The 23,954-nt window shown below is 42.9% G+C and overlaps 1 protein-coding gene across 9 annotated transcripts; it reads right to left on the bottom strand.

The window, feature by feature from the left end:
• Positions 1-18,730: 18,730 nt before the first annotated feature.
• On the bottom strand, positions 18,731-22,957 carry LOC125544023. 9 transcript variants are annotated; one of them, XM_048707548.1, is made up of 8 exons: positions 22,320-22,957; positions 22,122-22,234; positions 21,660-21,694; positions 20,660-20,807; positions 20,403-20,505; positions 20,248-20,316; positions 19,691-19,792; positions 18,731-18,995 (listed from the first exon to the last, which is right to left on the bottom strand). In XM_048707548.1, exons 2-7 carry the CDS (start codon positions 22,180-22,182, stop codon positions 19,693-19,695), a joined length of 516 nt encoding a protein of 171 aa, XP_048563505.1. In that variant the 5' UTR covers positions 22,183-22,234; positions 22,320-22,957; the 3' UTR covers positions 18,731-18,995; positions 19,691-19,692. The 9 variants fall into 9 exon arrangements, 4 of the variants coding, with proteins under 4 accessions (XP_048563505.1, XP_048563504.1, XP_048563506.1 ...); XR_007299244.1 differs by lacking the exon at positions 20,248-20,316 and having other exon boundaries at positions 22,320-22,956; XM_048707547.1 differs by having other exon boundaries at positions 18,731-19,792.
• Positions 22,958-23,954: the final 997 nt, after the last annotated feature.

The following is a 23,954-nucleotide window of genomic DNA, read 5'->3' as shown; positions in this document are numbered from 1 at the left end:
AGCTGCTCACATCGGGCCTTGAGGCCGGTCGGTGGTGAGACGGCCCGCAGGAGAGCGAGCAGGCCGCGGTTGCTGGGCTGCTCCTGGCTGGATCGAACGACGAGGTGGAGGGGACGCGGTCAACGCACAGACGACCTGCTGCTGCTCATTGCAGAAGAACAGAGGCCGCAACAGAACTCGGCGCATGGGCGACGCCGGAAACAGAAGAACGTTGTGACGACGAGGGCGGCGCTGGCGTGATGCGGAGGAAGCAGAAGCAAAGGCCGACGGCAGGGGAACATATCCGGGCGGTGGAGGCAAGGATCAGGGGACTTGACGCGGCGGCGGCTTGAAGGTGAGCGACAGCTCGACGCAGGGGACTCAACGACTAGGGCGACGCAGGGGAACTAGGCGCGCGGCTTTGGTCGCTTGTCTCCCGCGCAGACGAGGACGAGCCAGGAGGTCGTGCAAGGTGGCCGGGGCGGCGGCTTCGATGGCCGGCCGGCGACGTCGGGAAGCAATGGGGAGACGCGAGGCGAGGCAGGGGAGGCCTCGGGCACCATCGCTTTGTTCCTCGGAGGAAGAGGAAGAGAGAGGCCGACGGGTTAGAGAGTGAAAAGAAAAGAGAAAGGGCACGGGGAGCGGCTGGCATGACCTTGAGCAAGGCGGCAAGGGCGGTCTGCTGGTCCGGCGAGGAACAACGGGGTCGGGGAGGTCCTCGGCTATCCTGGAAGGAGGTTCGAGCGGCGCGACGGGACGAGGCCGAGTGCTCCTGCTCGATCTGAAGGTGGCCACGAGGATGGATCGAGAGGAGGAGGAGGTTGGTGGCTGGGAGATCGGTGGAGAGCGCTGGTTCCTCGGTCAGAGGGAGGGAGGATTCGAAGGGAGCCATGGGAGGGCTCTGGTTGGTGGGGACCGATGGATTGGGCAGGGTAGATCCCGAGGGGTATTTGGTGAGTGGGTGGCGGCGGCTAGGGGGGACAAGTCCCTAGATTTTAGGGTTTGGACTGATATAAAGGGACAATAGGATTAGGTTTGGACCCTCCACTCAAAATCGGACGGCCTCGGATAAATAGGTTAGGGAGCCCAATTAACAAAACGGTGATGTTTTATAGATGTTTGGGGATGATCCGAATCCAACGGTGACGACTGCCCGGGTCGGGTCCGGGGAAGTTTCGGACGCACACATGAGGGGTCGGTTGGAACTTGTGGGCTGTGCAGAAGGCCTCGGGCTGAGAGGAGAGAAGAGAGAGAGAGAGAGAGAGAGAGAGAGAGAGAGAGAGAGAGAGAGAGAGACCCAGCGACTGTTTTCGGAGACCAAAAATGTCCGATGATTTGACCGACTATATTGTCGCTATAGTTATCCGTTGGGGCATCAAACGGACTCCGAACGCGATGAAACTTGGCAGGCGGCCTACCTACAACATAACAACACCGCATGCCAACTTTCAACCCATTCCGAGAACATTTTCTGGCCACTTATAGAATAATATTTCGGACGTGCCGCGGGCGCGTGTGAGTGTGTCTGGGCTCAGAATGGACAACGGACGGAACGAGGAGACTGGGACGGATGCAAGTTTTGAAAACATGATGATGCAATGCACATGATGACATGTCAAGAAGCAACACACAAGCAAAATACAAGGCAACAATAGCGAAAAACTGGAAGACACCTGGCGCATTGGTCTCGGGGCATTACAACACTCCACCACTACAAGAGGATCTCGTCCCGAGATCTAGGATGGCACTGGAGAGAAGCAGAAAAGGAAGAGGAGAGGTAAACTAAGTTGCTTCTTGGACAAACAAGTGAAACCACGAACCTTGAGAGGTTGAACATATTGAAAGAAAGAATACAACGTAGATGAACAAAGTTGAAAACACTCTGTTAGAAAAGAGGAACAAGGAACATTACAAGAACCTTGTAGGTTGAAAGACATAAGAAAAGGGTTGCAATGGACAAGAAGTACATGCAAGCACTCCGGTAGAAACGAGATGTACAAGGAACGATAAGGATCAATTACGACAACACTCCGGCTGGAAATGGAAGGTAAAGAATATGAGCTAGGCAAAATGAAAGCACTTGGATGAGACTCCGGTTAGAAGAGGAATGATAGACATAACACTCCGGTTAAAACAAGATAGAGAAGGGAAAAGAATGATATAATTTGGGCAGCACTCCGACTGTAAATGGAAGGAATTGAACATGAATTTGACAAGATGAGAGGATACTTGACGAAAACAACAACAACTGCCTCCGGAACTATTGAAAGAATGGCACATGGGGTAAGAAAGATTGCAGACAGCACTCCGGTTGAATGGATAGACAAAGGAAAGAGCATGATCTTGGAAAAATGAGATAATAGGACGAAGAGAGCAACGTCACAATGTCTCCGGAAGAAATGAAAGAAAGGAATGAAATGAACGGAGGAAACAAGATCTTGAGAGAGCACGCTTACAACAAATGCTAGAACGGAGTTGTTGGATTATCGACAACAAAAGGATAAGCTTGTAGTGGGCTTATGGAAAATATCTGAAAACTATGAGGTGAAATTCTGCCACTACGGAAACAAAAGATTGGATTGATATCAACAAGGAGATGAGAAACTTATTTCACCAGGAGGATAAATGAAGAACTTGGGTCATTTATGAGCACCACAATAGCAAAATTCCTTAGGGAAGGCTTTAGGTGAAATATAACCCAATATAAATCCAATGAGGAGATTGATTGGTTGATAAGAGCTCATGCTCGAAGAAATTGATGGGTTTAGCTATCTCATCCGTGACAACTTGCGAATCATGAAACACGAAGGAAAATTTTCAAAAATGACATAACACCACCTCAAAAGATAAGGTATAAAGAATTGCACTTCGGAATGCAAGAAGAAGAATACTTGAACTCCTCAAACAAAACATGTGTTGAGCACCATGTTTAATTTTGAGTATAGCTTGGTGGATCATAACTTCAAGAGAAATCTTGAAGAACAAATGAAGAATGAAAGGGATCCTTGACGAACAACCAAGCAGAGCCTCCATGAACTCCGGTAATAAAAGGATGATAGAAAGAAAGAGAAGTTGAAAACACAAGGTTAAGCCTTGCAATTATTTAGATGGATCTTCGCGATGATATAATGCAGAAGACCTGGAACTCCGGAAAAGAAAGATGAACAAATGAGATCAAGAGTTTGATGAGCCTCCGGAATAAGGAGTTGAAAAAAAACCTCGATGAAACAAGAATAAGAATTACATTATGCTTATCCTTCATCAATTAAATTGATGACAATCAACGGAATTGACATACTACTTATTCTCGTAGAAAGGATTAAGAGAGATATAGCGCAATCTTAAGAAAAGACTTCAACGATCCGCTGGTAAGATTGGAAAGAACAAATGAATTGATACAAAAACAACGGAAGAGAATTCTTGAACGAACCACCGTAAGGATTGAAAACGAACGAAGTAAAGGGATGAATCACCGGGAAGAATTGAAAAATAATGAATGAAGATACTTGAAGGAATTTAGATACAAGTGAAACGAAGAGATCATGAACTGACTAGAGAATACTTGAGCGATGCACCGGTAAGATTTTGAGAATGAGAGCTGAAAGCTGAGAATGAATAATTCTGAAATGATGGCCTCCGGAGAATCAGACTGAAAAGACTCCTGAACTGCTCCGGATGGGTGAAAAGAATTCTCACAATCGAAAACAATTATGAGAGGATGGCATCAAGCTAGAACCACGAGTCTTGAGAGAACCTGTAAGATTTGGAGGAAAAAACTCTTCTTCGGTCTTCAAATGTTGAGAATGATGATAAGAAACACCACCATGAGTTGTTGAGGCACTCCGGGAGAATGAAAAAAACGAAGAGGTTGAGCCAACAATGAAAAGAGTTATAAGATCTTGGAGAAATACATATGACTGATGATAATTCATTCTTACATCAACTTTGAAAGAATTTAGGCTAGCTCCGGGAAAATTAGAAGAGTCAGGTAAGATCCTGGGAAAAGACATGTGGGTTAGGGCCCACTCAAAGAAAAGCACCGTTGAATGATTTAAAAGAAGATTGTGCCGGTTGAATTAAATGGCTTGAATAAGATAACAAACTCGAGATAGCTTAAGCGAATTAGCAATGGAAACGCGAATCTCCTGAGATATCTTCAGCACTCCAGAACAATTGAATAGCGAGAGGTGAAAGATTAAGAGGTGCAACGGCATGGGAAAGCATTTGAAACAATGAAAGGAATATGATCAACCCCCAAAACTTGAATTGGATCCACCGGAGAAGATAAGAGAACAAAGAATGATAAACTTGAAGCTCTGTTAGAATCTTCCTGAGAATCACCGGATAAGAACATTGGCGGAAAAGAATGGAGAGACTTCCCATCAATAAAAGGATACTTGATTAAGAAATAAGAATCCTTGAAGAAAAAGGGTGGGAGGGTGGGTAAAACAAAGGCAACTTGGGATGGATGAAACGAACACCGTTGCAAAGAACTTAGAATTGCTCTCGCGAATGTTGAAAATGATCGGATCCACTTGAAGAGATGCACACCGGTTGAAAAGGATTGACATGACAAACTCAATTATTAGGAAGGATTAGTATTCACATAGAAATATGAGAACACCGCTTAGGGAAGGTATGGAATCAACATTTGACTTCGAAGCAACTCGAATACCACAACTGAAAACAAAACAAAGGATTGGCTTGCAGAATAAGCTGGAAACAAACATATGATAGATCCCATATCGTATCATGTGTCTGTTGGAAAGATATTCTAGGAGCTACTTGAATTCCCACCTATAAAACTCCCGAAACTTTTTGGTTATGCAATCAGGTGTTGGGGATATAGGGGAAGCATAATATCTCACCCAAACTAACAATTCCTACATCCAGCTGTACCCATCCTTCAACACATAACCAAGAAACCTTCAGAAATCATTTACCTCAACCTTCGAAAAGCATCCGTTATACGAGTTATGGCAATACTCCCGAACTCCCGCCCCAGTACTCAGTGGCGTCGAGGTTATCTCACCAACAACTGCATAAAAGAGATTTTTGATGTCGGCGAACTCAGGTATTCCAGAACTGCAACGATAAAATTGTGATGACAACACCTTGGAGCTCAACTCCCCGGGACACTGCCACAACCCCTAAATGTCAGGAGGCACCAAGAACAATGTTCTCGTCACAAAACCACCGGAACGATTCCAAGATACCCGTGTGATCCTAAATTTTTTTGTGAAATTTGAGGAGAGAAGAGTCAAAACTCTACGTCAAGAGGCCTCACCAGAGCGACGAAGGGACAGAGGAGTAAAAAGAATCCTACTCTCCGATATATGTAATCCTATAAGTCTCAAAACATTTTTCTAGACTCAACAACGTCAGCGATTCGATCAAGCAGGGGGCTCCTAAGTCGGGGAAGGCTCTGATACCAACTTGTAACACCCACGATGCGGCTATATCTCCCACGTGTCGGAGCATGACTTAGAGGCATAACCGCAAAGTAGGCATGTCGCAAGAGGGGTAATCTTTACACATCCTATGTACTGAATAAGAAAGGGATAGAGAGTTGGCTTACAATCGCCACTTCACACAATACATAAATATAACATACATCATCCAGAATACAAACAAGGTCCGACTACGGAACAAAAATAAAGACAACCCCAAATGCTAGATCCCCGATCGCCCCAACTGGGCTCCTCTACTGATCATCCGGAAAAGAAACATAATAACGACCTGAATCTTGTCAAACTCCCACATGAGTTCGGTCGCGTCCCCTGCACTAGCATCATCGGCACCTGCATCTGTTTTGGAAGTATGTGTGAGCCACGAGGACTCAGCAATCTCACACCCGCGAGATCAAGACTATTTAAGCTTATGGGTAGGAAAGGGTAATGAGGTGGAGCTGCAGCAAGCACTAGCATATATGGTGGCTAACTTACGCAAAAGAGAGCGAGAAGAGAAGCAATGCACGGACGTGAACTAGAAGTGATCAAGAAGTGATCCTGAAACTACTTACATTCAAGCATAACACAAGAACCGTGTTCACTTCCCGGACTCCGCCGAAAAGAGACCATCACGGCTACACACGCGGTTGATTCATTTTAGTTAAGTTTATTTAAGTTCTCTACAACCGGACATTAAAAAATTCCCATCTGCCCATAACCGCGGGCATGGCTTTCGAAAGTTCAAACCCCGCAGGGGTATCCCAACTTAGCCCATCACAAGCTCTCACGATCAACGAAGGATATTCCTTCTCCCAGGAAGACCCGATCAGACTCGGAATCCCGGTTACAAGACATTTCGACAATGGTAAAACAAGACCAGCAAAGCATCCCGAATGTGTCGACAAATCCCGATAGGAGCAACATGTATCTCGTTCTCAGGGCACACTGGATTGTCCAAACTTCCGGTAGGCCAGCCCATAGTTGCCCCTAGTGTCCACCGGTGGCTGACAAGTTGGACCAAGACTCAGAGGAGCACTGGCCCGGGGGTATAAAATAAAGATGAGCCTTGAGTCCGCGGAACCCAAGGGAAAAGGCTTAGGTGGAAAATGGTAAAATAAAGGTTGGGCCTTGCTTGCGGAGTTTTATTCAAAGCGAACTGTCAAGGGGTTCCCATAACACCCAACCGCGTAAGGAACACAAAATCAAGGAACATAACATGGGTATGACGGAAACTAGGGCGGCAAGAGTGGAACAAAACACCAGGCATAAGGCCGAGCCTTCCACCCTTTACCAAGTATATAGATGCATTAATTAAATAAGAGATATTGTGATATCCCAACCAAATCCATGTTCCAACATGGAACAAACTTCATCTTCACCTACAACTAGCAACACTATAAGAGGGGCTGAGCAAAAGCGGTAACATAGCCAAACAATGGTTTGCTAGGAAAGTTGGATTAGAGGCTTGGCATGGCAATATGGGAGGCATGATATAGCAAGTGGTAGGTATCGCGACATAGCAATAGAGCGAGCAACTAGCAAGCAAAGATAGAAGTGATTTCAAGGGTATGGTCATCTTGCCTGAGATCCCACAAGGAAGAAGAACGAGTCCATGAAGAAGATAAACGGACGTAGTCAAACGGATCCTCACAAACGCGACGTTATCGGAACTAACCCGAAGAAGCATCACCGAAAAGAAGCAAACGACATAGTAAACAACCATCACATGAACAAGGCATGATGGATAACCAAATATGATGCATGTCCGGTTTAATGAGACATGGCATGGCAAAGTGCACAAACAAAACTACAAGTTAAGTGGAGCTCAATATGCAACGAGTTGCATATTGACGGAACACCACATGACTTATTTAGTTCTCTCCCGTTTATGAACTCAACAATATTAAATGTTGAATAACATGGCAAGAGGTGAAGCATAATAAAACTAACTATCTAGTCAAGTTTAAATGAGGCCAGAAACAACAACAACAATTCTGGAAAATCCTCATGAGCATATATTAGATTTGGTATTGTTCTGCCCTAAACCAAATTTTAGAGTTGTTAAACATGCAAAGTAAAGTCACCATGTTAAACTATGCATTTTTCGACCCCATTTACAGATAAAGTTTATTAAATTTGGAGCTATGGTTATTAAGTTATTGAATTAAATCATTTTAGCATGTTATTTAAGCAAATTAATGCAAACAACAGTTTAAACATTTTAAACATGCATGATAGTTGGAAATTATGAATCTAGATGCAATTCTAAGCAATTTTCATATTTAGATCTTTTTAAACCGATGCACGGTTATTTAGTTTATTAAATGCATGAAGCTGAGGGGTTTTTCTGCAAATCTGGCGTTCTCTAGGTAATAAGGAAAATCGTTCTATGGAAAAAAACACAAAATGGGCCGAAACTGAGATCTGGCCCAGGCGCGGGGGAGCTGCTCAGATCGGGCCTTGAGGCCGGTCGGTGGTGAGATGGCCCGCAGGAGAGCGGGCAGGCCGCGGTTGCGGGGCTGCTCCTGGCTGGATCGAACGACGAGGTGGAGGGGACGCGGTCAACGCACGGACGACCTGCTGCTGCTCGTTGCAGAAGAACAGAGGCCGCAACAGAACTCGGGGCATGGGCGACGCCGGAAACAGAAGAACGCCGCGACGACGAAGGCGGCGCTGGCGTGATGCGGAGGAAGTAGAAGCAAAGGCCGACGGAAGGGGCACACATCCGGGCGATGGAGGCCGGGATCAGGGGACTTGATGCGGCGACGACTTGAAGGTGAGCGACAGCTCGACGCAGGGGACTCAACGACTCGCGCGACGCAGGGGAACTAGGCACGCGGCTTCGGTCGCTTGCCTCCCGTGCAGACAAGGACGAGGCAGGAGGTCGCGCAAGGTGGCCGGGGCGGCAGCTTCGATAGCCGGACGGCGAGGTCGGGCAACAACAGGGAGACGCGAGGTGAGGCAGGGGAGGCCTCGGGCACCATCGCTTGGTTCCTGGGAGGAAGAGGAAGAGAGATGTCGACGGGTTAGAGAGGGAAAAGAAAAGAGAGAGGGCACGGGGAGCGGCTGGCGTGACCTTGAGCAAGGCGGCGAGGTCGGTCTGCTGGTCCGGCGAGGAACAACGGGGTCGGGGAGGTCCTTGGCTGTCCTGGAAGGAGGTTCGGGCGGCGCGATGGCGCGACGGGACGAGGCTGAGTGCTCCTGCTCGATCTGAAGGTGGCCGCGAGGATGGATCGAGAGGAGGAGGAGGTTGGTGGCTGGGAGATCGGTGGAGAGCGCTGGTTCCTCGGTCAGAGGGAGGGAGGATTCGAAGGGAGCCATGGGAGGGCTCTGGTTGGTGGGGATCAATGGATTGGGCAGGGGAGATCCCGAGGGGGATTTGGGTAGTGGGTGGCCGCGGCTAGGGGGGACAAGTCCCTAGATTTTAGGGTTTGGGCTGATATAAAGGGACAATAGGATTAGGTTTGGACCCTCCGATCAAAATCGGACGGTCTCGGATAAATAGGTTAGGGAGCCCAATTAACAAAACGATGATATTTTATAGATGTTTGGGGATGATCCGAATCCAACGATGACGACTGCCCGGGTCGGTCCGGGGAAGTTTTATACGCACACGTGAGGGGTCGGTTGGAACTTGTGGGCTGTGCAGAAGGCGTCGGGCTGAGAGGAGAGAAAAGAGAGAGAGAGACCCGGCGACTGTTTTCGAAGACCGAAAATGTCCGACGATTTGACCGACTATATTGTCGCTATAGTTATCCGTTGGGGCATCAAACGGACTCCGAACGCGATGAAACTTGGTAGGAGGCCTACCTACAACATAACAACACCGCATGCCAAGTTTCAACCCATTTCGAGAACATTTTCCAGCCACTTATAGAATAATAATTCAGACGTGCTGCGGGCGTGTGTGAGTGTGTCTGGGCTCAGAACGGACAACGGACGGAACGAGGAGACTGGGACGGATGCAAGTTTTGAAAACATGATGATGCAATGCACATGATGACATGTCAAGAAGCAACACGCAAGCAAAGGACAAGGCAACAACAGCGAAAAACTGGAAGACACCTGGCGCATCGGTCTCGGGGCGTTACACTAGTAGTTAAGTATCATCACGTATATGTGATGATATTATATATATATATATTCTGTGATTAACTAATGAACATTTAATATATATATATATATTATGAATTCCATTTTCTATCTGTTTTGTATACTAATTTGAATCTAGCTATTATCATCCACATATACAAAATGGAAAGTGTATATACACACATTGAAACGGAACATATAAGAATGGAAAACAGAGTACACACATTGAAACAGAGCAATACTATGATTGTTGTGAATACATAGCTATCCATGTCGAAACGACTTCTCAAAATAAAACGCGTCCATGAGACCATGACCAGCAACCCTTGCCTGCGGTAGCTCTTGACTCTGCCTGAACTCGTGCAGGCGTTCGTCCAAGCGGTCGACACGCTCGCGGTACATATGGAGCGCGATCTCGAGCTCCAAGTTGGCTATTTCATCGGAGATCACCAGCTTGAGGATGCGACGGCCATGTTCCTCTATTGCGCCCAGGTGCACACCTGGGCCAAGGAGGCGGTCGAGCCTATGGACCAAAGCGTTGGCATCCAGCGGGCCGTGGACATGGCGAACGGCGGCACCCATGCGAACGGCGCGGTGGGCGTCCGGTGCAAGTACGGCGCGGCTGGCCTCTGGTGCAAGTACGGTGCTGAGGGCCTCTGCCCACTCCTGGCGAGGAATGGGGGTACTGACCGGACATGTACCCAGCTGCGACGCCATGTCGACAGCAAGCAAGCGCCGATGGATCCGCTCTTGCTGTGCGGCGCGTTGCGCCTCTCGCTCTGCGGTGCTCCAACAGTCTTGCCGTGCGGCGAGTCACAGCCTATCGGCACGGACACGACTAGCTTGCTCTATGGCGCACCATCGATCATGTTGTGCGGCAAGCTGCATCCTGTCGGCGCTAACATGCCTATCTTGATCCACGGCGCTCAAGCGCTATGCGCCAAAGGTCTACTCAACCCTGGTGATGACGCGCATCACGGCTTCGTCCACCGCGTTGCCAGGGAGCGCCTCGGCCTCGACGGGCCGTGGCGCCTGCTCATTTTCCTCATTGACGAGGTTGATGGCAGAGGCGGCGCTTTGGTGGGTTGGCATGCTTGGAAAAGGTGGATGTGCTACAAGCTGCGCTTGCCGCCTCCGTGTGTCGCGCGCCGCCTATGCGCAATATCGATGGGTGGCGGGAAACAGGTGAGGAAATGGCGGGAAACGGTGGCGTGTTCATAAAATGCCATCAATTAATGGAAACTTAGCATAGAACGAACATCGAGCTAGCACAAGAAGGAGATGATGATCAGATGAACACGAACCACACTAGGGAACCGTTTCTGTTATTATCGGTGTTCGCACACATTTCTGATTACAGACCTGTTTGTCGTGTTGCATAAACATCTTGTTATATTGAACTGTTTCTGCTCTCATGTCTCAACGCAAACAGTTCATCCGAGTGAACCACATGTCATATATCGCACACACCTTTGATCTGGCTAACCATTTCTTTTGTGTTGCCTAATCACAAACAGTTCGTCCGAGTGAACCGTATGCTGTACATCGCACACACCTTCATCTGGCTGCCCGCTTTTTTATTCCTCCTCATCGCAAACAGTTAATCGAGCTGAACTGTATGCCCTGCATCGCACACGCAACTAAAATCTGTACCGTGTTTGATGCATCCTCCATCGCAAACGTTTTGCACCTTTTTGACAGTTTTTTACACCACCATTTGCGATTATGGCATCACACACAGTTTTGTCGAAGGGTCTCTGATCGTAGTGTCACGTTAGCAGCATCCAATAGTAGTGTATACTTTATAATATTGATCCAGTTGTTCCTACTACTTATTTTGAGAAACCTCCTTTTCCTGTTAGGATAAAGGAACATGCTAAAGTTTCAACTTTGGTTAACAAAAGCTCTGTTAGAACACCTAAACCAGATGAACAAATTAGAGTTCAACTTATTATTGCTATAGTTAAAGACCTCTTGGAAGAAGATGTGGAAGGGCATGTTATCTACTTCCGTGAAGAAGCTGCTAGAATTGCTAAACCTGATGGAAAAGACAAACATAGACCTGTTGTCGGCATGCCTTTTATTTCAGTTAAAATTGGAGATCACTGTTATCATGGTTTATGTGACATGGGTGCTAGTGTGAGTGCTATTCCTTACAAGTTATATCAAGAAATTAGGGAAGACATAGCACCTATAGAGTTAGAAGACATATATGTCACTATTAAACTTGCAAATAGAGACACCATATCACCTTGTGGGATTATTAGAGATGTTGAAGTCTTGTGCGCGAAAATAAAATACCCTACTGATTTTCTTGTTCTTGGTTCCCCACAAGATGACTTTTCTCCCATTATCTTTGGTAGACCTTTCTTGAACACCGTTAATGCTAGGATAGATTGTCAGAAACAAACTGTGGGTGTTAGCTTTGGTGATGAGTCTCATGAGTTTAATTTTTCCAAATTTAGTAGAAATCATCATGAAAAAGAATTGCCTAGTAAAGATGAATTAATTGGTCTTGCTTCAATTGCTGTGCCACCTACTGATCCTTTCGAACAATATTTGCTAGATCATGAAAATGATTTACATATGCATGAAATAAATGAAATAGATAAGGTTTTCTTTGAACAACGTCCTCTGCTTAAACACAATTTTCCTATTGAAACTCTTGGAGGTCCTCCTCCACCTAAGGGTGATCCTGTGTTTGAATTAAAACAATTGCCAGACACTTTGAAATATGCTTATCTTGATGAAAAGAAGATATATCCTGTTATTATTAGTGCTAACCTTTTAGAACATGAAGAAGAAAGATTATTGAAAGTTCTAAAGGAAACACCGGGCTGCTATTGGATATACTCTTGATGATTTAAAGGGCATTAGTCCCACTCTATGTCAGCACAAAATTAATATGGAACCTATTGCTTAACCCGTTGTTGATCACCAACGCCGGTTAAATCCGAAGATGAAAGAGGTGGTAAGAACGGAAATATTAAAAATTCTGGAAGCAGGTATAATTTATCCAATAGCAGATAGTAGTTGGGTAAGTCTTGTTCATTGTGTCCCCAAGAAGGGAGGTATAACTGTTGTTCCTAATGACAAGAATGAACTTATTCCACGATGAATTGTTACAGGCTATAGAATGGTAATTGATTACAGAAAATTAAATAAAGCAACTAGAAAATATCATTACCCTTTGCCTTTTATTGACCAAATGCTTGAAAGATTATCTAAGCACAAACACTTTTGCTTCCTTGATGGATATTCTGTTTTTTCACAAATACCTGTTTCTCAACCTGATCAAGAAAAGACCACTTTTACTTGTCCTTTTGGAACCTATGCTTATAGGCGTATGCCTTTTGGTTTATGTAATGCACCTTCTACCTTTCAAAGATGTATGACTGCTATCTCTGAATTTTGTGAAAAAATTGTTGAGGTTTTCATAGATGACTTCTCTATTTATGGGAAGTCTTTTGATGATTGTTTAAGCAATCTTGATCGAGGTTTGCAGATATGTGAACAAACAAATCTTGTCTTGAATTGGGAGAAATGCCACTTTATGGTTAATGAAGGCATTGTCCTGGGTCATAAATTTTTTGAAAGAGGTATTGAAGTGGACCAAGCTAAGGTTGATGCTATTGAGAAAATGCCATGTCCTAAGGACATCAAAGGTATTCTTAGTTTCCTTGGTCGTGCTGGTTTCTATAGGAGAATTATTAAAGACTTCTCTGAAATTTCTAAGCCTCTTTCTAGTCTCTTGCAAAAGGATATTCCTTTTGTTTTTTATGATGATTGTCTTGAAGCCTTTGAAACAATCAAGAAAGCCTTAATTTCTGCACCTAGTGTTCAACCAACTGATTGGAACTTGCCTTTTGAAATTATGTGTGATGCTAGTGATTATGTTGTTGGTGTTGTTCTAGGACAAAGAGTTGATAAGAAATTGAATGTTATTCATTATGCTAGCAAAACTCTAGATAGTGCCCAAAGAAATTATGCTACTACTGAAAAAGAATTCTTAGCAGTGTTGTTTGCTTGTGATAAGTTTAGACCTTATATTTTTTATTCTAAAATAACTGTTCACACAGACCATGCTGCTATTAAATATCTTATGGAAAAGAAAGATGCTAAAGCTAGACTTATTCATTGGGTTCTCTTGTTACAAGAATTTGATTTGCATATTATTGATAGAAAAGGAGCCGAGAACCCCGTAGCTGATAACTTGTCTAGGCTTGAAAATGTGCTTGATGACCCACTTCCTATTGATGATAATTTTCCTGATGAGCAGTTAGCTGCAATAAATGTTGCTAATAGTACTCCTTGGTATGCTGACTATGCTAATTACATTGTTCCTAAATATTTGCCACCTAGCTTTACATATCAACAAAAGAAAAAAAATTCTTCTATGATTTAAGACATTACTTTTGGGATGACCCACATCTTTATAAAGAAGGAGTAGATGGTATTATTAGACGTTGTGTACCTGAGAATGAACAGGGACAAATCCTACGGAAATGTCACTTCGAGGCTTATGGAGGGCATCATGCTGGAGATAGAACTGCTCACAAGGTATTGCAGTCTGGATTTTATTGGCCTACTCTCTTCAAGGATGCTCACAAGTTTGTCTCATCTTGTGATGAATGTCAAAGAATAGGTAATATCGGTAAGCGTCAAGAAATGCCTATGAATTATTCACTTGTTGTTGAACCATTTGATGTTTGGGGATTTGATTACATGGGACCTTTTCCTTCCTCTAATGGGTATACACATATTTTGGTTGCTGTTGATTATGTTACTAAATGACCTTTTCCTTCCATTTTGGTTGCTATTCCAACTAGCAGTGTTGATCACAACATCTCTATTAAAATGCTTAAGGAAGTTATTTTCCCTAGGTTTGGAGTCCCTAGATATTTAATGGCTGATGGTGGTTCACATTTTATCCATGGTGCTTTTCGTAAGGTGCTTGCTAAGTATGATGGTGGTTCACATTTTATCCACCTGGGACACCTCACGCACTCCGTTTTACTTCCATGTACTTGCCCTACAAGATTAAAAATCTATATATACTTAACGAACCTGTTAACCACCGTATCGCGGAGGAGTCCTCTATTCTCTTTTCTTGCTGTTTTCTGACAGATTTGTTGGGCCACTGCCATGGAAATCCGAGGACAAGATCTCTCCTTCACCACCACCATTATCTTCTTCACCACCAAAAGGGGAATTGAGTATCGGGTATGGGCACTCCCCTTGGCTTCCGCTAAGCTTGGGGGAGGTGCCCCGGTATTGTATCACCCCGACTACCCTTTTGCTTTTATTTATCTTAGTTCAATCTTTTGCTTTTAGATGAAATAAAGTTTAGTTCAATCCTTTCTTATTTGAAAGTTTGCTTAGTGATCTATCCTTGTAATCGTGTGCAAGTTATATAATAAAGTTAGTTTTAGTTTTTGCTTTCTTTACTTTCATGTTGCAAATAAAGAAAATAAATAGAAAAGAAAAGAAACAAGAAAGAAAGAAATAAAGAAAGGATAGAGATAATGAAAGATTATATACTAATCCTATTGTAAGTGATAGCACCACATAAGGAAAGGTATAAGTAAGAAAATTTTATTAGAGATTGACAAACATAGCATTAGTCAATGATGCAACTCATGAAAGAATTATTAAGGGAAGAGGAGATTCACATATAGATATACTGTCCTAGAAATCTTTTGTGATTGTGAGCCCTCATCAAAATATTATATGCCAAAATTGTTGAAGTTGGACAAGGAAGACAACTTAATGATTTATGTTTGTTTATATTCACATAGAAGTCATATTGTCATAGATCGTTTAACATGTGATGCTTTCCCCTATCTTTACTAGCCAAAAATTCTGTACTAAGTAGAGATACTACTTGTGCATCCAAAACCCAAAAAACCCAAATCTTTCTCAAGAGTCCACCATACCTACCTAGAGATTGAGCAAGATCCCTCAAGTAAGTTGTCATCGGTGCAAAAGGGCAATAAAAATTGCTTCTAAAAGTGTGAGAGCATTTAGTGTAAGAGAAAATTGAGCATTGTACGAACTTGGATGGCAAAGAATAAAAGCGACAGAATGCATAATAAAGCTTGTCATCTTAAGGGGCAATACAATGTGATGTTCTCTTGCACTAAGGGATTGAGCATACAAACAAATAAGCGCATGGCAACCTCTACTTCCCTCTGCGAAGGGCCTATCTTTTACTTTTATGCAAAGAGTCAAAGTTTTTCTCTCTATTCCTTTTATTTTTCTATTTTTGGCAAGGATCATGTGGTGAGGAAAGATCTAGGCACATATGTCCAGTTGAATACAGATGGCATGAGTTATTAATGTTGACGTCACCCTTGAGGTGAGTATGTTGGGAGGCAAAATCATAAGCCCCTATCTTTCTATGTGTCCGGTTGAAACGTTTTGTTCATGGGTACAAGGTGAGTGTTAGCAATCATAGAAGACTATATGATGGTTCAGTATGTGGACTTGCTTTAAAGGCTCCGACATGTGACTCTTCCTGAAAAGATGATGAATTGTAGTTGCAAAGTTGACTCGAAACATAGTTTGTTGGTTTCTAATAGATTTTTTGTTGTATACTTTGATTGTGTGATGAACCATTACTTATTCATGAGAAGTATATGATAAAAGTCCTTTGTTTAATCTTGTTGTTGTTATAATAATCAACATGATGCTTCTATGTCCGTATTTTGTTTTTATCGACACCTCTCTCTCAAAGCAGGTGGACATGTTTTTTCGATTTCGGTTTTCGCTTGATGACAAGCGATGTCTAAGCTTGCGGGAGTTGATACTTCCATTTTGCATCATGTTTCATTGCTATTATTTATGATGTTTTTATCCATAATAATGCATTTTGGAGTAATTCTAATGCCTTTTCTCTCATAATTTACAAGGAACACACCAAGAGGGAGAATTCCGACAGCTGGAATTCTGGAACTAGAAAAGCTATGTCAGGCCACCTATTCTGCACAACTCCAAATGAGCTGAAACTTTACAGAGAATTTTTATGAATTATTTGAGGAATATTGGAGCCAATAAACACCAGAGGGGGGCCACCAGGTGGGCACAACCCACCTGGGCGTGCCAGCCCCCCTAGCACTCCCTGGTGGGTTGTGGCCTCCTCGGCCCTCCTCCGGTGCCCATATTTTGGTATATAAGTGGTTTTGACCTACAAAAAATAAGGAGAGGACTTTCAGGACGAAGCGCCGCCGCCTCGAGGTGGAACTTAGGCAGGAGCACTTTTGCCCTCCGGCGGAGCGATTCTGCCGGGGGAAACTTCCCTCCGGGAGAGGGAAATCATCATCATCATCATCACCAACAACTCTCCCATCTTGGGGAGGGCAATTTCCATCAACATCTTCACCAGCACCATCTCATCTCAAACCCTAGTTCATCTCTTATATTCAATCTTGTTACCGGAACTATAGATTGTTGCTAGGGGTGACTTGTAGTGTAGATTACACCTTGTAGTTGATTACTATATGGTTTATTTGGTGGAAGATTATATGTTCAGATCCATTATGCATATTAATACCCCTCTGATCATGAGTATGTTTGTTATTTGTGAGTAGTTACCTTCGTTCTTGAGGTCATGGGATAAATCATGTTGCAAGTCATCATATGAATTTGATATGTGTTCGGTATTTTGATAGTATGTATGTTGTGATTCCCTTAGTGGTGTCATGTGAACGTCGACTACATGACACTTCACCATATTTGGGCCTAAGGGAGTGCATTGTGGAGTATTAAATAGATGGTGGGTTGCGAGAGTGACAGAAACTTAAACCCCAGTTTATGCACTATTCCGTAAGGACCAATTGGATCCTAGAGTTTAATGCTATGGTTAGAATTTCTTCTTAATACTTTTCTCGTAGTTGCGGATGCTTGCAGGAGGGTTAATCATAAGTAGGAGGTTTGTTCAAGTAAGAACATTAACTAAGCTCCGGTCCACTCACATATCAAATTATCAAAGTAGAGAACACAAATCAAACCAATATGATGAAAGTGACTAGATGAAATTCCCGCGTACCCTCAAGAATGCTTTGCTCATTATAAGAAACCGTTTTGGCCTGTCCTTTGCCTCAAAAGGATTTGGCTACCTTGCTGCATACTTGTTACTATTATCGTTACTTGCTCGTTACAAATTATCTTTCTATCAACTAATCGCTACTTACAATCTCAGCACTTGCAGACACTACCTTACTGAAAACTACTTGTCATTTCTTTCTGCTCCTCATCGGGTTCGACACTCTTACTTATCGAAAAGAGCTACAATTGATCCCCTTTTCTGGTGCCGCTGCCGGGGAGTGAAGCGCTTCTGGTAAGTGGAATTCGTTAAGAAAACATTTATATAGTGTGCTCGAAATTATTGTCACTTGTTACTATGGAAAATAATCCTTTAAGGGGTATGTTCGGGGTATCTTCACCTCATCCAGAGCCACAATTAATTACCCCTCTACCTACAACACCTATTGAAAATATTGAATACTAGTTGACCTGTTGCGCCAAATGGCGCAGAGACCCACTAAAGCCATGTTGTCGATGAAAATAGTTTCATTTTGCAAGGACATATTCGATATTGGTAATATAAAGACCATGTGTTAAAGTCATGCTATATTGAAAATATGTTTATCATGCTAAGAAATCTGAGTTAAAAAATCTATAACATGCATAGACCAACGAAGGAAGCATTTTTAGTTAAAAATATGGTTATCATCATGAGAAATCTGAGTTTGAAAAAAAACATGTTTGTATATGAAAGCATAGGTATTTGAAAGGTCCAGGAACAATTCTTTATGTGGCCCGTTCGGAGTCCGCACCTGCATCCATCGTGCCTATTTATCCCCGTTACTTCCTCAGTTCCTCATTTGGGCGAGAGAAGCATACTCAACTGGTGAGATTTCTCTTGTCCTATTATTTCGGATTTCTCTGCACGCATGGTTACACATATGGCCCATTACACCAACCACCACAATGTCCATTTCAAACACAGTGTTTTGAAAATTAAATTGTGTTCTACCATGGAGGAACAGTCCAGACTTGAAACAATAGATGTAACTACTTTACCAATTCAAACTCTTTAGCAACCATTTATGATTATGATGTCTAATGGCACAAGGTGTCAATTTAGACTAAAGAGTTGTTTGAAATGTGTTTCATTTGTTCTTTACAAGTGCTAGATACAATTTCACTGCACATAAGAATTTTGAAGCTCGATTAAAAAGGTAATTTCATTCATACAAACCATAACTAAACAACATGAATGTATCCTAATACAAAAGCAAGCAACGGACTGGTAATAGGTAGGCCTGTTTTAGAGAGATTGTGGTAAATTACAGTTCATTATTACACGCAAAATGTTTTTGCTTCGGAGCAGAACACTGTTCTATCTTTTTCTTCATATCCTTTTCTTCTCAGAGCTGGTGTGATGCCTTGCTCCTATTCATGGATCTTGACCTACAATTTTTGAACAAACTAAATTAGTTATTTATTCAATGGGAAATCTGAAGTCGGGATTACTTCGCCAATATCGTTAGCAAGTTTATGAGGGAAAAGAAAGCAATGTAACTTCCAAAAGCGAATGTAAGAATGAAGTACATAGTAGTGTAGCTGGGAAAGTAGGAACATGAGCTGCGACATGTTTCAGAAAAATGGTCGAGGTTCCCTGATCCTAGTAACATGAGCTGCGATTATTTTGCCAGGGACTCATGGCTGTATATAACTTTCACAAGCAACATCCCATATGTGACAACCTACCTTCGATCACAAAGCTATATGATCTATATAATGGAGAAAAATGGAGCTTTCGATAACTTGCATACCTATTTTTCCCAAAGCAAAGCTAAGAATGAAGTACACAGTATTGTAACTGGGAAAGTAGGAAAATTAAATCATATACTCTGAAACATATTGTAGAAAGAGAAGCGTGAAGCACACTTCCTTGAAATTTGGACACAATCGGACATTCATTTTTGTTGAGCCTGCTATATATCTATGGGGAAGCATGGATAAGAAAAGATAGAAATTTAGAAAATGTATGCAAATTCATATATATTTTTCTAAAATCCCATGGAAATGTGTGGGTCCACTTGGTCTATCAGGACGGTGTATTTCGAAAAAGCAAGTCAGGCAACTAATAGTTTGGATAAAACCTCTATAGATAGTAGAAAACAACTTCCAACGATTCGACTGTACAGACTAAGAAGTTCGCCAGGAAATGAGAAGAGCCAGCTAAAAAGTTACAGAAGAAGCACCTGAAATAAAATAGTGGCAGTTAGTTTGGCAAGAAACCTGCATATATTTGAGTGCAATTCGCATCCTCTGGGCCATCGTTCTCACGCATTTTTTCCTACTAAGTAGAAAGCATATATAGAGTATGAAAAGGGGATACAGATTACACAACAAATAGTAGTTTCAGAGCTTTAGAAGGCCGTCCAGTTTTAGATAGTATGCTTTCACCTATGCAGAACTGGATGCTGTACTACTTATTTTAGAGTCAAGACATATTTCAATCTCTAAAAGAAACCTGACACGAATCATCTGCTACTCTAGAAATTAGATTTATCACGGCTAACCAACATGGAATGATCATCTGACTTTCTGGCTATACTAAAGTGTAAATATTTGGCAGGTATAGACTCGTTCAAGTTGACTGCAAAAGCAAGGAAGGTTGCTGTAGCTAGATAAATGACTTGTTCAAGTTGACTACCAGATTTTTATTAGGAAGTGGATGCCTACTAATAGCGCATCTCGGGGAATCACAGTGAGAATGGAAGGCCTGGAGAAATGCAAAACGGCAAGGTAAAATTCAGACATTGGCATAGAAAGAAACTAATAGGAAAACATGCACCATCAATCACTCACCATAAGGTCAGCAACTGGACAATAGTTGAGCTGCAGTGGATGGTTACCAAGTAATGAACGGAAGGAAAATCACTACAAAATAACCATGAGAGCACCAAACTATCTGCAAACATGAAGGCCCTTTCTTGGATTAGACAGGACGAGTACGCCATGATAATCCAAAGAACAAAAAGATGAATTTAAATTTATAGAGCAATGCTAGGAAGATATTGTCTTGAAGAACGGAAAGTAAGAAAACAATAAAGCAAGCAACGAACCTACAAAAAATATCCTCCAAGTTTTGCGTGAAAATCCATCGAATATATCCTTGATCTCATATTTGTCTCTGTCGAGGTACTCTACAGGAAGGTTCTCCAAAAAAATAGCGTAAAGTTGTTTTTCCTTTTTGAGAATTTGATAGCAAACCTGCAATGTATCAAAAAGGGATTAGAAATGATAATAAAAGAAATCTCTACTATTTTATAGTCGAAGAACATGCTTCAATCGACAAAAATACAAAAACATTGAAATTTGATGGTGTAAGGAACCTGCAGTGATATACTGAGCCATAAACTACTTTGCAATGATATACTGAACCATAAACCTGAAGCTCTACTTTGATGCCAATAAATTTATAACTGGGAAAGTAGGAAAATGAAATCATATACTCTAAATCATATTGCAGAAACAGAAGCGTGAAGCACGCTTCCTTGAAATTTGAACACAAGTGAACATTCATTTAGCATACGGAGGTAGCATAAACTTAAGCAAGACTATTTAATTGATCATGGTACATGGTGGATTTTTTATAATTGATATTCGGCTGGAAGTGGATAAGTTCTGTAGATATTCGGATGCTCACTTTCAGTAGTCAGATAAATCGACCTGATTTCCCAGCTTAGACGTTTCAGACATGTCTCACAATATGATGTGACCATGGGTTCAATCCCATGTTCAATTATGTACGAAGAGAGGCCCCATTTGGAAACATGTAAGCACAATCAAATGGCTGGGCACATAATTCTATTTACAAAGCTATTTGCAGGTTTGAATGCATTGCAGCAAGATGGCATGATAATCTATAGTAACCAAGAATGTTCGAAAAACACGACAGAAAATCATAGCAGAGGAACTGAGCAAACCAGTTAAGCGCGATATGTAAGATATGACTGACATGATGGAACAAGATGCATGAATGGCAAGTAAATACTACTACCACATGATGTAGAGAAGGAGAGCACGGCGTTTTAAGCATATAGTAATATGAATGGAGCTCACGGGAATATGGCGCGATGACTGGCAGTCTTCACTTCCTGTAAAACAATTATGATTTCCATCAGATAAAGGAGAAAGCTACTTACAAACCTACAGTAGAGATGCTACATAATGTAAGCTCAAAAGAACACAAGCTTTCAAATTAATGTAATGAACAGGCCAAGACTCTGCACCTATCATCATCACAACTATGGACATACGATGTGCTGTGTATTTTTAGATCTTTCATTCAAATAATTTGTAGCACTGGCAAACATACAAAGGCTTACCCATGTTATTTCAGTCTTATGACTTTTACTTTAGCAGAACACTAATTTGGTCAATCTTGGTAGAAGAGCACCGAAACAATTTTAGGAGCATCCATTAAGAAAATAGTAACAATAGCAGCACAGTCAGGCATATAAATTGGTGAGTAAAACATATCTTCTTTGGATTATTCTACGAGGATAGATAATAAAACTTCACCTGTCATGTCCTTTTTCAGCATAGTGCCAATATATACTTCAAAAAAGCATTGGACTACCATATTGTCTAATATATTCTGGGATCCCTGAGGAACGTGGTCTTCTATGTCAGATCTGCACACCTCAAGTTTAAAAATACAAATATTAGCAAAGTAAAATATGAGTGAGGAGGAAGTGAGGGAGAGAAAGAGTGGAGCACCTAGTTCACCGCTGGCCTGCATCGCTCGAGCCACCTCCAACAGGCACGTGTTGTTCTCCTTGTACTCCAGATGCACGAGACATCCATTGGAGGAGACATGAGCTCCTGCTTCCTCTTGCCTTCCCACACTGCTTGTTCACCTCGAGCTCCTTGCCCGGCGGGGGGTGGAGGCAGAGGTGGCACCTCATGGCGCAGAGGAGACGACGACGCGGTGGCGCGACAAGTCGACCCGCCGGCCACCGGCAGGTGCGCGAGGCCTCACCCTGCCCCTTACCCCCACCCGCTGTTGCTTGCCTTCCTCACCGGCCTCCACCCTCCCCTTGTCGTTTCATCCTACCCCCCACCCGCACCGCGAAGACCCTGCCGGCGCTGCTCCCCCACGACGATACGTTCGATCTGGATCGACGGTGACATGGAAGAGGACAGGAGGAGGTAAGCAGAGGAGAAGGTCGGCGGTGGATCAACGACGACGTGGTAGAGGAGAGGAGGAGGCGAGTGGAGAGACAAGGCCGGCGGCTGCAGGTGAGGAGAGGATAAGGGAGAGAGAGGGAGGGGTGTGGCGGCTTGTGGGGATGGAGGGGAATGAGAAAGGGCGCTAGGGTTTGTTTGGCGGGTCGGGTGGGCGTGGGGCGAGAAGCAGGCGATTGGGTGCGGAGCGTGCTGAGCTCATTGGGCAAAACCTGGTGCACCGGGAAATAACCAACCCAGCCAACGAGCGCCCGGCGTGAACCCACTCGTCATTAGACAACTAAAACAACTGCGAGGTATAATTCGGGTTTGATCGCAAGGTAAAGATCTGACGGTCCAGATATGTTAGAAAGTCAGATCCGATGGTCGACGAAGGCCCAATCGAAGGAGCCTTCTGGAGGAGAGTTGGCTAGCCTCTTTATTAATTTAAATGAAATTCCTTCGGGTATGATAGAACAACTGCTAGCTAATCCTTATGCAGGAGATGGAACTGAACATCCCGATATGTACTTGATATATGTGAAACAAATTTGTGAATTGTTTAAGCTTGTAGGTTTACCTGAAGATGAGGTGATGAGAAAGGTTTTCCCTTTATCTTTGAGGGTAAAAGCATCAACATGGTATAGGCTATGTGATGATATTGGATCATGGAATTGGATCGTCTGAAATTGGAGTTTCACCAAAAAAATTATCCTATGCATCTAGTTCATCGTGATCGGAAGTATATCTATAATTTTTGGCCTCGCGAAGGAGAAAGTATCGCTCTAACTTGGGGGAGGCTTAAGTCAATGTTGTATTCATGCCCCAATTATGAGATCTCAAGAGAAATTATTATCCAGAATTTCTATGCTTGGCTTTCTCGTAATGATCAAACCATGCTTGATACTTCTTGTGCTGATTCTTTTATGAAGAAGACTATTGAATTCCGGTGGGATCTTTTAAAAATAATTAAACGCAACTCTTAAGATTGGGAACTCGACAAAGGTAAAGAGTCAGGTATCAAACTTAAGTATGATCGTGTTAAATCTTTTATGGATACCGATGCTTTTCAAAAGTTTAGCACTAAATATGGACTTGACTCTGAGATAGTAGCCTCCTTTTATGAATCTTTTACTACTCATGTTGAACTCCCTAAAAAGAAGTGGATTAGATATCAACCACCTATTA

The sequence above is a fragment of the Triticum urartu genome, chromosome 3 (assembly GCF_003073215.2).
Source record: "Triticum urartu cultivar G1812 chromosome 3, Tu2.1, whole genome shotgun sequence".
NCBI lineage: Eukaryota > Viridiplantae > Streptophyta > Magnoliopsida > Poales > Poaceae > Triticum > Triticum urartu.
This window is presented reverse-complemented; position numbering and strand designations above follow the sequence as displayed.

Coding starts and splice junctions, on each gene's coding strand:
- LOC125544023 (XM_048707547.1), bottom strand. CDS start 22,182: ATGGTAGTCCAATGCTTTTTTGAAGTATATATTGGCACTATGCTGAAA. Junction 21,695..22,121: donor GCTGAAAAAGGACATGACAG/GTGAAGTTTTAT, acceptor ATTGTTTTACAG/GAAGTGAAGACTGCCAGTCA. Junction 19,793..20,247: donor CACTTCCTAATAAAAATCTG/GTAGTCAACTTG, acceptor ATTTTATTTCAG/GTGCTTCTTCTGTAACTTTT.